This window comes from Rhincodon typus, chromosome 34 (assembly GCF_021869965.1).
Source record: "Rhincodon typus isolate 14 chromosome 34, sRhiTyp1.1, whole genome shotgun sequence".
In the NCBI taxonomy this organism is placed as follows: domain Eukaryota; kingdom Metazoa; phylum Chordata; class Chondrichthyes; order Orectolobiformes; family Rhincodontidae; genus Rhincodon; species Rhincodon typus.
The window spans coordinates 25,091,120-25,104,972 of NC_063365.1; the positions used below are offsets into that span (position 1 = coordinate 25,091,120).

The 13,853-nt window shown below is 38.6% G+C and overlaps 1 protein-coding gene across 4 annotated transcripts in view; it reads left to right on the forward strand.

Moving 5' to 3' along the window:
• ccser2a (coiled-coil serine-rich protein 2a) overlaps positions 1 to 13,853 on the forward strand; it is a 632,026-nt gene that overhangs the window by 371,277 nt on the left and 246,896 nt on the right. For all 4 annotated transcript variants that reach the window (XM_048616386.1, XM_048616383.1, XM_048616385.1 and 1 more), the window contains exon 6: positions 11,705 to 11,912. In XM_048616386.1, coding sequence (XP_048472343.1) covers positions 11,705 to 11,912 — 208 coding nt within the window. The remainder of the gene's footprint in view (positions 1 to 11,704; positions 11,913 to 13,853) is intronic.

Genomic DNA, 13,853 nt, shown 5'->3' on the forward strand with positions numbered 1-13,853 from the left:
GCCGCACTGCTGGACGTGCAGTACGGGGGGAACGCCGCACTGCTGGAAAATCAGTGCTGAGGGAACAAATGCTGCAAAGACTCCATTTTTATGATATCCATTTCTCCGATATCCATTTCTCCATTTCTGTCTTCTAAGGTGGATGTAAATGACTTTGTTTTTATAAAATTGTGATTGTTAGGGGTTTGACAGGGTAGGTGCAAAGAGATTGATTCTGTTTGTAGGAGAGTTCTAGGACCAGAGGGCATAATCTGAAAGTAAGAGATTACCCATTTAAGGCAGAAATGTGATGACATTTCTTCTCTCGGAAGGTGATTGAATGTGTAGAATTCTTTACCGCAGAGGGCTGTTAAGGATGAGTCATTAATTATATTCAAGTCTGAGGAAGACAGTGTTTTAATCAGTAAATAATCAAGGGTTGCAGGGAAAAGCCAAGAAAGTGGAGCTGAGCATTATCACATCAGCCGTGATCTCATTGAGTGAAGGAATATATGCGGCTGGCCGAATGACTTACTTTTGCTCCTACATCCTGTGGCCAATTGGCTTTCTCCTGTTTCATTGCCAAATATTTATCGCTTCTTGATCTTAAGCAGATTATTTGGTCATCAGCACAGTGGAACTTCGCTCTATGCGATTTGGCTGCCATGTGTCCTACTATACAAGTTTGACATGAGTTCCAAAGTACTTATATGACTTTAATGCAGTTGTAATGCCTTTATTGTCAACTTATTCCATCCTTACGAATATCTAGTAAGCAAAATAGGTTCAAATCAATAAAAATGAGCAATTATACAGATAAAGAATTTATTTCTGGATAATGAATGTGCTACTCGGTTAAAATTTAGTGACTTGCTAAACCCATACTCATCATTATGTGAACACTTAAACCATGAATATACCTACTCAAGTCAGTTTATTTCTTCTGAATAAAATTAAAGAAATAAACATTAAACTGTTTCAAATTTAGTGCATCACTGTTCTGTAGACTGAACCGATAATTTTTAAATGATGTAAGTGTTGGATTTAAATTCTGTTACCAGCATTCTTTAAATGAAACGTTACCACATGGAATTCAACAATGTAACTTTTTAAAGATTTTAAATCAAACCAGTCATTCTTATTCCTAAATTTATTTTATATCAAGCAGCAACATTTATTTCTGGTTTGACTGCATTTTTACACATTTCATCAGATGTGGCAATAATTTTTTTAAAGATCAACAGAAAACAGAAGCAGCAGGAGGCCCTTTGAGCCTGCTCTGCATTTACTAGGATCGTGACTGATCATCTAACTCAGTACCCTGTTCCTGCTTTCTCCTCATATCCTTCGATTCTTTTAGCCCTAAAAATGATACCTAACTCCTACTTAAAACGTTGAATGTTTTGGCCTCAAATACTTTCCATAGCAGAGAAATCCACAGGCTCAACACTCTGTGTGAAAATATTTTTCCTCATCTCAGTCCTAATTGGCCCACCCCAAATCCTTAAATTAGAACTCCTGGTTCTGAATTCCTCAGTCATCAAGAACATCATCCTGCATTTACCCTGCTGGAATTTTATAGGTTTCTATGAGAACTCCCCCTTGTTCTAATATAATTGTAATAGTCTTAAGTCTTAACCGATCCAATTTCTCTTCATATATCAGCCCTGCCAGGAATCAGTCTGGTAAACAGGGCAAGAACATCCTTCCTCAGAAAAGGAGACCAAAACTGAACACATTACTCCTGGTGTGGTCCCACCAAGACCCTGTTGAATACAATGCAACAATGGGAACGGTTTACCGTTAAAACAAAAATAGTGTTGACTAAGATATGTTGTCACCTCCTCTCCCTCTTCTTTACGTTGATAGTCCTGAGACATTGACAGAGCAACAAAACTCTACTTCTCAATTCGTGTTTGCTGAGCATCCTGCCAGCCAACAATACTGTTATTCTCTTGTTGCAAAAATCAAACAAAGTGTAGAATAGATTAGTTATTGGTGGGACAAAGATTTCTAATTGTGGGAGCATTATAAACATCACCAAAAATAATGGAAATTTCTGCATCTTTCTGAAATAGCCATATTACAAATAGAAAAATCTCAATGCTAGAAATGGAGGATAAAAGGTAAAGTTGCTGTAGACTTACCAGATCATAAGTCTATTCCCTCATTAGAGAGAGACGACTCACAGTGGTTTAACCTGAGGGTCACCACGCCTCAGGTGAGGGGAGAGGTTGAGAAGCAGAGTCCTTCATGGTAACCTCAGCCTGTGCTGGAACTGAACCCACGCAGTTGGTGTCACTCTGCATCACGAACTGGCTGTCGAGCCAACCAACCAAGAGGAACTTTCAACCTTTCAATGGGAAGAGAGGTACCTTAGATGTCACAGTGACAGCATGGAGGTTGGAAAGTCAATGGTGCAGTAATTGTAGATACAATCCTAACCCCACCCTCTTCAGATCACAAGATTTTTAAAGCTCAACTGCACTGCACTATTATGCAATTAAAATTGGGATTAAAATTACTAACATTCCCACACACTCTAACATATATTGTTTGGAGACAGCCAGAATGATGCATCAGGAGTCCTATCTACATTTGGTTTATTAGACTTTGGGCTGGGTCTGGTTTTATTACTGGTTCTTGTAGTAGCTAGGCAGAGGCCTGTCTCTTGTGGATTTTTGGCGTTGACTCTTGACTAATAATGCTAATTGGCAATTGCCAATTTGTTTTTACTGGCTTAGCCATTTGTAGCTGAGTTAGGATGCCAGTATATCAGATTATTTTCAGAATTGCTTCTTATTGTGCCTTTCAATCAGATCATTTCAGAGGCATCTCTATTTGGCACCTCTCTACGAATGCACATAAAAATACCAATTGAAGTACGAATATCTCCTTTTAGTCATCAGATTTTGCACCTTCATCTAAATAAATGCAAGAGGGAAGTGTTTACCTTGAGATTATTCCTCCATTTTTTTCCTTTCATATAAAGTATGGGGCGGCACGGTGGCTCAGTGGTTAGCACTGCAGCCTCACAGCACCAGGCACACGGGTTCGATTCCACCCTTGGGTGACTGTGTGGAGTTTGCACATTCTTCCCGTGTCTGCATGGGTTTCCTCCGGGTGCTCCGGTTTCCTCCCACAGTCCAAAGATGTGCAGGCTAGGTGGATTGGCCGTGCTAAATTGCCCGTAGTGTTCAGGGAGGTGTAGGTTAGGTGCGTTATAGGGGGATGGGTCTGGGTGGGATGCTCTGAGGTTCGGTGTGGACTAGTTGGGCCGAAGGGCCTGTTTGCACACTGTAGGGACTCTATGATTCTATGAAGTATTTTCATATCAAGTAATGGTGAAGGTGATGGTGCAGTTTCTGTTCTAAAGATCTCAGAGTGTGGTGGAAGAGAAAATATTTATCAACAGTGAAAATGTTTTTCTTTATTTCATTTAAGAGATCCGAGTCTCACTGGTAAAACCAGTATTTAGTGACAGTAGATTTGGGCTTTGGATATTTTTTATGTGCTTGATTCACCCATTGTGCTGCACAAAGTTGCTGTGGACGTAGTTCAAGTAACTTCGTCTTTATGCTTATTGAAATGTGCACTTTAAAGTATTAAGTTGCAAGCTAAAAGAATTTATTTTGTATTTAAATGTAATAAAAACATAGTGGCCCTTCACCTAATTAGGATTTTCTAAAATATGATTCATAAAACATTCTAACATATAGTTCATTTCCTTCAACATAAACCAATTATCTATGCATGTTTTGATATGAAAGAACAGGTTAAAAACCTTGCTGTTAAAGGGACATTGTAAGTGACAATGATGGAATATATTACAAACGCAGCACAAGTAATCTTTTCAGAATGCCTGAGAATTTTTCATAACAGGCAAGTGTTACAGACTAGACCAAACCCCCTGCAAATATTTCAGAGATATCCTGGATCCTAACTTTTATCTTATTTAAGGGCAAGTGTAAGGCGCTGTGTTCCAGATCTAATTCGCTTGGTCTCGGCTCATTACTCGGCTTTAAGTAAAACACACTTTTTATTCTTAATCTCAGTTAAAATTCAAACAAAAGAAGAAAATAATTGGTATAACTTTAACTCTATTGGAACACTTAACAGAATAATAGATTATTTATCCACTATACAGCAACTGTTCCACGATAGTAACATCCCATAACACACCCTTGGCAAAGGCAAATTCAGTAAAACAGGTTGTCTCACGTGCGATTCTGACAGCAAAGAGAGAACCCAAGCTTTTAGCTGTAATAGAGAGATGTAACACCTTCCATGACCACTTCAAAACCCCAACAACTGCTGAAAGCTAAACTAAAACCCTGGCTCTGTGGGAATCTGACTCCACCCATTCACCCATTCCAACTTATTAAAAAAAACCAAGGCCTCAGAAGCTGTTTACTTTATTGGCTTGGAATGGACTGCTCATTATCTCGTCTGAACTTCGCTTCATAAAAAAAAGGACAAAATACACCTCTTTAGCCAAAGTATCATCACACAAGTTGCTTTGAATGATCCACGCATCCAACTGATGCCTTAGTGGGAGTCGAGATGCTGTTTCCTTTTCTACGTCAATGTGTGCTGTTTTGTTGTTTTTATCATAAATATTTTTAGAAGTGCCATTGTAAACACCATACATTAATCATGCCAATATTATAATGACTAAATATGTTTAACACAACATTATTAGTTTTTGTTTATAATTCTATCCAGTATCTTGGGGCAATTTTCTATTTTTCATTTTTTATTTGGAGATGAGCAGTTTGAGCAAAAATGTACTTCCTGCTCAATCTTGGGTCCCTGAGAAGGTGGGAGGTCTTCTCTGTGAAACATTGCAGTCTTTGTAGTGATACAATGATGTTAGTTCAGGAGTTCCAGGGAACTGACCAGTGGTTTCAGACTTTACAGTAGTGATGACATTTCAGAAGGAATTCGCTGACTTTGAAGTGTTTTAAGATGTTTAGTGTAAACTAAGGATGACAGATTTCCTTCCCTAAAGGACATTAGGACCAGATGCATTCCTACTATCTCTGATTGCATTTTTACAATTGACTGTTATGTAGTTGCTTTCAGGCCAGCTTTTTGTTGCAAATTTATTTTTAAAAAATTAGTTGAAATTTTACCATCTGCTATGGTGGGATTCAAGCCCAAGTACCCAGATCATTGGCCTGGATTGCTAGTCCGGTGTTATTACTATCACATCATTGCCTGTCCAAGTATGAAGTAGAGGATTCCATAGCAAGGTGGGATTGGCAGTGTTAGTTCTGATGATGTTTGTAACTGGGGACAGTAAACAACAGATACTGTGAAAGCACAATGTTGATAACTTGATTGAGATTTGTTTTGAGTTTTGCAGAGTTAGAACAGAGTAAACACATGACTGTGTATCGATTTGTATACTTGCATTGTACACATAACATGTTGAACAGAGTATCTCAGTGAAGTCAAAAATCATTTCAGTTAATCTGAAGTCATTGCAATAGCTGTAGAGACTAACCTTGCATCAATCAAGATGAGATGCAAAAGATAGTGAGTGAATTTGGGTCTTGTTGATTTTTTGAGGTTGGATGGGTATTGCTGTCTAGAAGAAAGATAATTTCCAGTGCAGAATATGGAATTTAAAAGGATGAAATAATCTCTTTCTGTCTGCATGACCTGCTTGGATTCTCATTTGGGATTATCTGGTGTATCAATCAAATCCTGTAAATCTAGGCATGGATAAATTGAGAACTGCTCTTTCCAAATCTATACCATGGATATTGGTACAGAAGCATTGGAAAACGCCACATTTGCTGTGCTTGCTGCTCTCAATGGAACATATTCTGGCAACATTATAATTTACCTTACTTCGAAATAATCATCAATCTCTACCTTCTCTTGTTCCTAGGACCAGAACTTCATTATATTTAAAGGGATGATAATCTAGTTATAACAATGGTTAAATGGTATTTTTGGAAAAAAAACTCATGTCTTTTTCATGTTTTGTTTTAAACTATGGTTTCTGATCTAATTTACTGTAATGCAAAGGATGGCAAGACAGAGGTTCTAATTAAAAACAAAACTATACTGCATCGTTTAAATTATTTTTTGAAAATTGGATTCCAGTCAGATTTTAAGTTGGTTGCTATTGAACTCAGAAATACCAAAGTGACTGTTTCCAGAAATTTCCAGCAATTACCAGGACAAAAGCAAACTGATCACTTGGAATGTAATAGTGCTTGCATTGTCTGAACATTCCAGCCAAACCAACACAAAAGGCTGATAGATAAGGTATCTACCTCAGCTAGTTCTGTTTATCAAATTTACTTCTTGATTCCACAGTTATCTTCCACAAAGCACGATTGTTTCTGATGAAGGGGCAACAGATCCATTTTTTATCCTTTTATAACTGTCTCAACCTGAACCCCCAGTCACATGATTGAAATTGCCGGTTTGTTTGATGTGGATGTGCTGGTGTTGGACTGGGATGGACAAGGTCAGAAATCACACAACACCAGGTTATAGTCCAACAGGTTTATTTGAAAACACAAGCTTTCTGAGCCTCACTCCTCCTCCAGGTGTTACTGAGAGAGATGGCATCGGACACAGAATTTATAATTAAAAGATCAAAGGAACATGCGCTTTGCCTTTCCCTCTCACGCGCACACACACGCGCGTAAATCTATGGGGATGAAATTGTATTTGCTGATACATTCTATTTTGTTCAAAAAGCACACAATTTTTAGACAGTCAGTCAATGAGGCGTTTTATAAATTCCTACTTTAGAAATAAAACCAGTCTGACTCCAAACCAAACACAGACAGATTCTAAACAAGGCCTCACACCTAACATTCGTTGTCTGACCTAAAATGTCACCTCCCCTTTACACTGATAAAACCTTTAGTTCTCTCAGGGCGGTGAGTTGAAAGAAATTCAGGGATTTACATATACATATTAATCAATTAAAGCCTTCTAACTGATTAAGGATTTAACAGCATCTTAAGTTTGTTTAATACATCTTCATCAGTTGTGTGACCCTTTGATCTTATACTAATAAACTCTGTGTCTGATTTCACCTGCCTCACTAATATCTGAAGAAGGAACAAGGCTCTGAAAGCTTGTCTTTTCAAATAAACCTTTTGGACTATAAACTGGTGTCTTGCGGCTTGTTTGAAACACCTTTAATTTATACAGCTTTGACTTTTGTTTGTTAGCTAAATGCATGCTTCTGATCTCGGTACTCTTAAAGGTCTGATTTCAAGAATAAAACCTGTGTTTTGCTTGTGAAGTGAACGAATTTCCAATTTGCAACTACTCTGCTGTTAGCAATAATGTGTCTGAGCTCCTGTGAAAGAGACTTCTGTGTACAGCCAACTGAAAGAAACTCAACTAGATTCTCTAATTCATATGAACTGATTACAATAGCTTTAATTTTAATCAATTTACCGTTGTGCCGCCTTTTGTTTATCTTTTCTTTCTTCCTTGATGCGTGTTTACGAATGTGTGCTGTGAACTGTTCCCCCAGTTTTTGAATGCACTGATAAAAACCGTACTTTGTTTTGACTGTAAGCAATTTGCTCAGGGTCATTTTTAATCTGAACTTTACAAACAGGGCTTGGGGAAATAGAGCATCACCTATTTTTATAATGTAAAGGAAAATAAAATTACAAAACCCATCTTTGTTATGGGCAGAAGAGAACAGTGAGAATAATACCTTCACCTCTTCCTCTTGTTTATGGTGTTCACCTGTCACCATTTGATGAGATTCTTGACTTCAAAATATTTTTCAAGAAGCTCATGATGCAGAGCAAATCTACCAAAAGAGTTAAAGCCTGTTGTGTAGGTAACCATAAGGATGCTGTCAGAATATTCAAGAACCTTTCCAATATTCCATTATGCTAAATCATATTATCTGTAAAGGTAGAGGGATATTTGCAATAAACATATTAACATTAATTGTTAACAGATTGAGTGTCATGATGAAATGATTCAGCCAAGTGCACACTATTTTCATCTTTCTGTCATTCAGGAGGCTAGTACCTTATCACTGAATAGCATGACACAGCACCATTTTATATTAGACCTATAAGAAATGGGAAGTCAATTAGATTTAGCAAATGGCCTGTAGGAATGATTCTGTTCTGTGCTCTTGCACTGGGAGTGATCCAACCTGAAGCATTATCCCCAGAGACAAAATGGTTTTTCTTTCAGTCAGTGCATTCTGGATAATACTGAGACACTGAGTTCTTGTAATCCAGTTTCCTTCAGAGTCAGCCACGCAATTTAGATGCAGTACGCATCCTTCTTCAAAGAAAATAAAATTATCAAGCATTGGTTTCATCAGAATTTCAATTTTGTAGCTGTACATGTCAAAAAAGCCTTTGTTGAGAAGATTAATTCAGCTTTTTAGAATGATTCATTTGCTTTATCCTTCTGCTGCAGCCAAATAGCAAGTTACTTTTTTCCCTTGTAATTTCTTGATGTTGTGTTTTTCTTCAGTAATATTATAGTATTTTCCTGACTGTTCACCTGGTTTCAATGAAACAATCAAACCTGTTTCTTCTTGCAAGATATCGAGACAGAGTTTGTTGTTTGTCAAATCAATGGGTTAAATGCTTCTGGAAATATTTTATTGATAGTGTATCAGTGAAGCAATTAGGGAGAAGCTTGTCTTGTAACATTAAACAGCATTAAAAATGATGGAGATCTTGGTGTGCAGGGATGAGTTTCAAGGTTTGCAGATGATATAAACTGTGAGGAAGACAGTACAGAATTTCAAAAGGACATAGGTTGTGGAATGAGGGGATTAGTGGCAGACGATGTTCAATCTGGAGAAGTATGAAGTGATACACTTTGGTGTGAAGAATGTGGAGAGACGATCTATAAAAAAAGGTAGTATTCCAAATGGTATGCAGGAGCAGAGAAACCTGATGCATATGTGGATAAGTCATTAAAGGTGGTTGGAATGTAGAGAGAGCTGTTAATTAAGTGAACAGTATTCTAGGCTTCACTAATGGGAACGTTGAATACAAGAGCGGAGAAGACATGTTAAATTTAAATAGAGTACCGGTTAGACCTCAGCTGGGATATTGTGTACAGTTCTGGGCACCGCACTGTAGGAATAATGTGAATGCATTGGAGAGAGTGCAGAAGAGATTTAGAGTCTTAGGCTTTTCGGCCCACCATGTTTATGCCAACAACAAACACCCAACTACACTCATCTCATTTACCTGCACGTGGTCCATAGCTTGCAATGCCCTGGCATTTTACGTGCTCATCCAGTTGCGAGCGTACATGCCTCCACCACCCTCTCAGATAGAGTATTCCATATATCTGTCACCATCTAGGTGAAAAAATTCTTTCCCAGATCTCCTTTAAACCACTTATTCCTCACCTTAAACTTGTGCCCTCAGGTCTTAGATGTAGGGCAAGACTCTTATAATCTACTCTGTCTATGTCTCTTATAATTTTGTATACCTCAGTTAGATCCCCTGCCAGTCTCCTCTGTTCCAAGGAAAACAAACCCAGCCTATCCAGTCTCTCCTCATAACTGAGCCTTTCCATCCCAGGCAACATCCTGGTGAATCTCCTCTGCACCCTCTCCAGTACAATCGCATTATTCTGATAATGTGTTAACCAGAACTGCACACATTATTCCATCTGACACCTAAACAACATTTTATTAAGTTGTAACAAGACTTCCTTGCTCCTATATTCTATACTATGTCGAATGAAGGCAAAAATCCCGTACGCTTTCATCATCATCCTGTTTACCTCCACTGACACCTTCAGGGATCAAGGGACTTGTACGCCAAGGTTCCTTTGTTGCTCAGTACTTGTTGGGGATCTACTACACATTGTGAATACCCTTCCCTAAATCGACCTCCCAAAATGCATCACCTTACACAAATCAGGATTGAATTCCATCTGCCATTGCTCTGCCCAATTTACCAGCTGATCAACATCAGACTCTAGCTTGAGACCATCCTCCTCACGTTCCACACCACCAATTTTTTCCAGTCACCTGCAAACTTATTAATTACACCGTCTACATTCACATCCAAGTCATTAATGTACATAACAAACAGCAAAGGTACCAGCACCAATCCAAGCTTCCAATTACATCCCTCCACCATCACCCTTTATGAAAATAATTCCAGGGATGTGACACTTGAGTTATGAGGAAAGTTTGGCAAAATTTTCAACACTGAGGGGTCTGGACAGAATCGCTCGGGAAAAAAGAATCTATTCCCACTCGTAAAAGGATTGGGAATTGTAGGTCACAGAGTTGAAGTGATTTGCAAAAGAAGAAATGCAAGGTGAGAAAAAATGTTTTTGCAGTGAGTAGTTAAGATTTGGAATGCACTGCTTATATGATTGGTGGAGGCAGACTTAATTGAGGCATTCAAGGAGGCATTAGATTATTGTTTCCATTTAAATAGTGTGCAGGGTTGCAAGAAAAAGGCAGGAGATTGGCACAAAGTTAAAATTCTCATAGACGGTGCAGATATGGTTAAAGATTGTCAATTCTGCAAATAGTAGCAGCTTGTTTTTCTGTCATCTTAATGCATAAAATACATTTCACAGTTGTGAGGACAGAAATATCAACCCAAACAAGAAGGTATTAAGAAAGGTCTCAAAGGAAGGAGGAGCTGGAGAAGAGCAGCAGTTTAGAGAATTTATTCACAGCATGGAACTTGAAGGGTGGGTGCATTGTGGGGAGGCACCATTAATGATGAATAAACAATTTGGACTTGCACCAGCTTCTGGAGTCAGAATGAAGATTTTCAAATACTTGTGAAGAGGTGGTTTATAGATATTGGCTGATAGAGCAGTGAATGGCACGTGGTGTGGGATCTAAGTTTGGGAGTTTGGAGGCTGGCAGGCTTGTTCAGATATCGGTGAAATCTGGAGGCAAAGTTTGGATGAGAGTTTCAGCTAGTGAATTGAAGTAGGAATGAGGCGGGTGATGTTGTAGAGGTGAAAGTGGGTGGTTTCAAGTGGGGTCATAAACTAAATCAGAAAATGTAAGGAGTGGAGTGAAATGCCACATTATTTAGAATGAGTTGATGAGTATAACACTTGATGCACAAAAGAACTCTAACTGAAAGTAATTTTACTTTCGGTTCCGAGTGGAATAGATTGTGTCGGAAAATAAAGCAAGAAGAAATCCAGTTATCTGCACTGTTGAATTCTATAACGTTGACAACTTTGCCCATTGCAACCTGTGGAACACTGAATGTAAATGCAAACTATATGGATTTGCAACACAACTGTGAATGAAAATTTTAAAAACTCCAAATTGGATATTCTAAGTCAAATTTCTTCCAACTCAGCAGATTATTGCTCAGAATTTCATTCTATTGGAACAGAATTTATCCCTTAATCCTTTGGGGTGTTCCATTGACCTGTTTCAGTGTTAATCTCTGCAATGGGACAGCTTTTTTTGGCATTATGTGCAATATATGTTGCAAGCACCCAAAGAAATCCTGTTCTTCATACCAAGCAAGAGCATTCCATCAGGATTTAGATCACGACTGAGCATGGAGCGAAGCTGAGATTTCATTTCATATGTTGTTGCTGGAAAACATCAAACTTCACTGCTGCAACTCGATAATTACCTAACAGTTATGAATGCAGCCACTGTCATCAGAAACACAGTAATTAGGAATATGTTCATTGTTTTACTTTTCTGATAATATGTGAGAAATGATAATCGGCCTTTTTCTTTCAGGAGTCCTGTTTCCCAAGAGCTTCCAGTGGGCCACTTTGATTGGCATGCGGCTTCAAGTTACTGCCGACCTCCTAGTGGTCACGTGAGATCCTCTCGGCCTCTAACTGAGAACACTGTGATGCTGGATGTGCTGACACTGCGGCACATGGTGCATGACTGCACCTCTGTCAAAACCCAGATACTTAAATTGAAGCGATTGCTACAACAGGTACACTGCTTACAATCTTATTGTCAATCTTGTGCTTTGTTAGATTCTGAATGGCAGTTAGGGATGGGTTAACAAATGCTGGGCTCACTAGCATCCCACAAATGTTTTGTTTAACGTTACCGTTAAATGTTAAATCTTAGGTTACGAGGCAAGTGCTTCAAAAAGTACAGGTGATTTCTAAAGAATGTTACAACATTTTTTGCAAGCCTTTGCTATTCTTGTGTGCAAAATGGAACTGAACTGATGTTTTATGTTCAGAATTCCATTTTATTTCTGCTGCCACAACCATACCCACCTACTGCAGGATCTGATTGAGTATTTGCAAGTAAGTAGAAGATGCTATCTTTGGGAACAGCATCACTAAGTTAAGTTGAAAAGTAATCTTCCCCTGTTTACACTCCTTCCCTCCTTCCTGAGGCCCAGTTTTATATCTCCTTGACATTGACAGTAAAAATTTCAGGTCAATTCAATCACAAATTTGACCAAGGTGATGCAAACTGAAGAAAATCAGAAATAGCTCTCCTACTAGCTTTGCTTTCTTTTATTTTGAATGTTGCCTCAGGGCCACAGTAGCAGCAATAAGAGAGGGACAGAAAAAGAAGCTGACCTGCAGGTGAGAAATAGAGCGTAATGAATAGCCATCCTTCTGATTAAATCGTTTTGAAGGGGGAGGAACAATAGCTGAGTGATTCGGGCAGCAGTCATTGAGAACTTACTGAATGATTTTCAGTGATTGTGTTGGATTGCCATAGGGGCATGACTCAGTGTGGAATTGGTATTAGAAGAACTGATTATGGTGATTCTTAGTGGAAGGAGGGGTGGCCTCAGGGGCAAGACATCCTGCTGAGTAATTAGGGCATGAAGACCTGAGCAGAGGTGAATGGAGCCTTGCATTCTGAATGCAATTTTCTTTAATTGGAGCTAGACAGGATAATTTCCAAGATATCTATCTTTATTGGCTATTTCAAGAATAGTATTGTCAATGACATTCCTGATTTATGGAATAGGTGTAGTTTGAGTCTTTTGAGCTGAATATGGCTACTATAAGTTCAGTTGGTATTGGTGGAACTTCAGTGCTTGAACATGCAAACTCATTTGGTAGACAAATAAACCCAAAGCTTCATAAGTTGTCATGTCCTAGTAAGGAGAGATGGAGGACTTCAGCCAACTCATAGTGGAACAATTCAAAACTGATATCCTGCTTTGCTTTCTCCTATTCTCCAGCGTTGTGTTCTGCTCCATCCTAAGTTTCCTTTAAGATGTGTGATCCTGCCTCAGCCACTCCAAGGCACAATGTTCTATGCTTCAGTAACCATCTTTGGAAAGAAGCTTCTTATTTTCTTATTTTCTCTGGAGCTTTGGAGATGAGGGGTGAACATAGAGGTTTGTAAAATCGTGAGAGGCATGAATTGGGTGAATAGCCAAGGTCTTTTCTCTAGGGGAGGGGAGTCCAAACCTAGAGGGGCAAAGGTTTAAGGTGAGAGGGGAAAGATTTAAAAGGGACCAAAGGGGCAACTTTTTCACACAGTGGATGGTGTGCATTTGGAATGAGCTGCCAGAGGAAGTGGTGAAGGCTGGTACAATTACAAGGTACTGGATGGGTACTTGAATAGGAAGGATTTAGAAGGATATGGGCCAAATGCTGGCAAATGGGACTAGATTAATTTAGGATATCTGGTTGGCATGGGTGAGTTGGATTGAAGGGTCTGTTTCCATGCTGTACATTTCTTTGAGTCTATGGTCATAATCCTGACTGTTAGGGAATATTTGAGATGGATAATATCCATGACCTAACTCCTGATGAGAGGAAATACTTTTCAGTTCCATTGATCTGTAGCATTAATCTTCTAAGAAATGTCTAAAATCTTTATTTAAGATGCAAATAAGTTGTACATTTATAAATTCAGATAACTTGCATGTTTTCCATTGTGTTATGTTGTC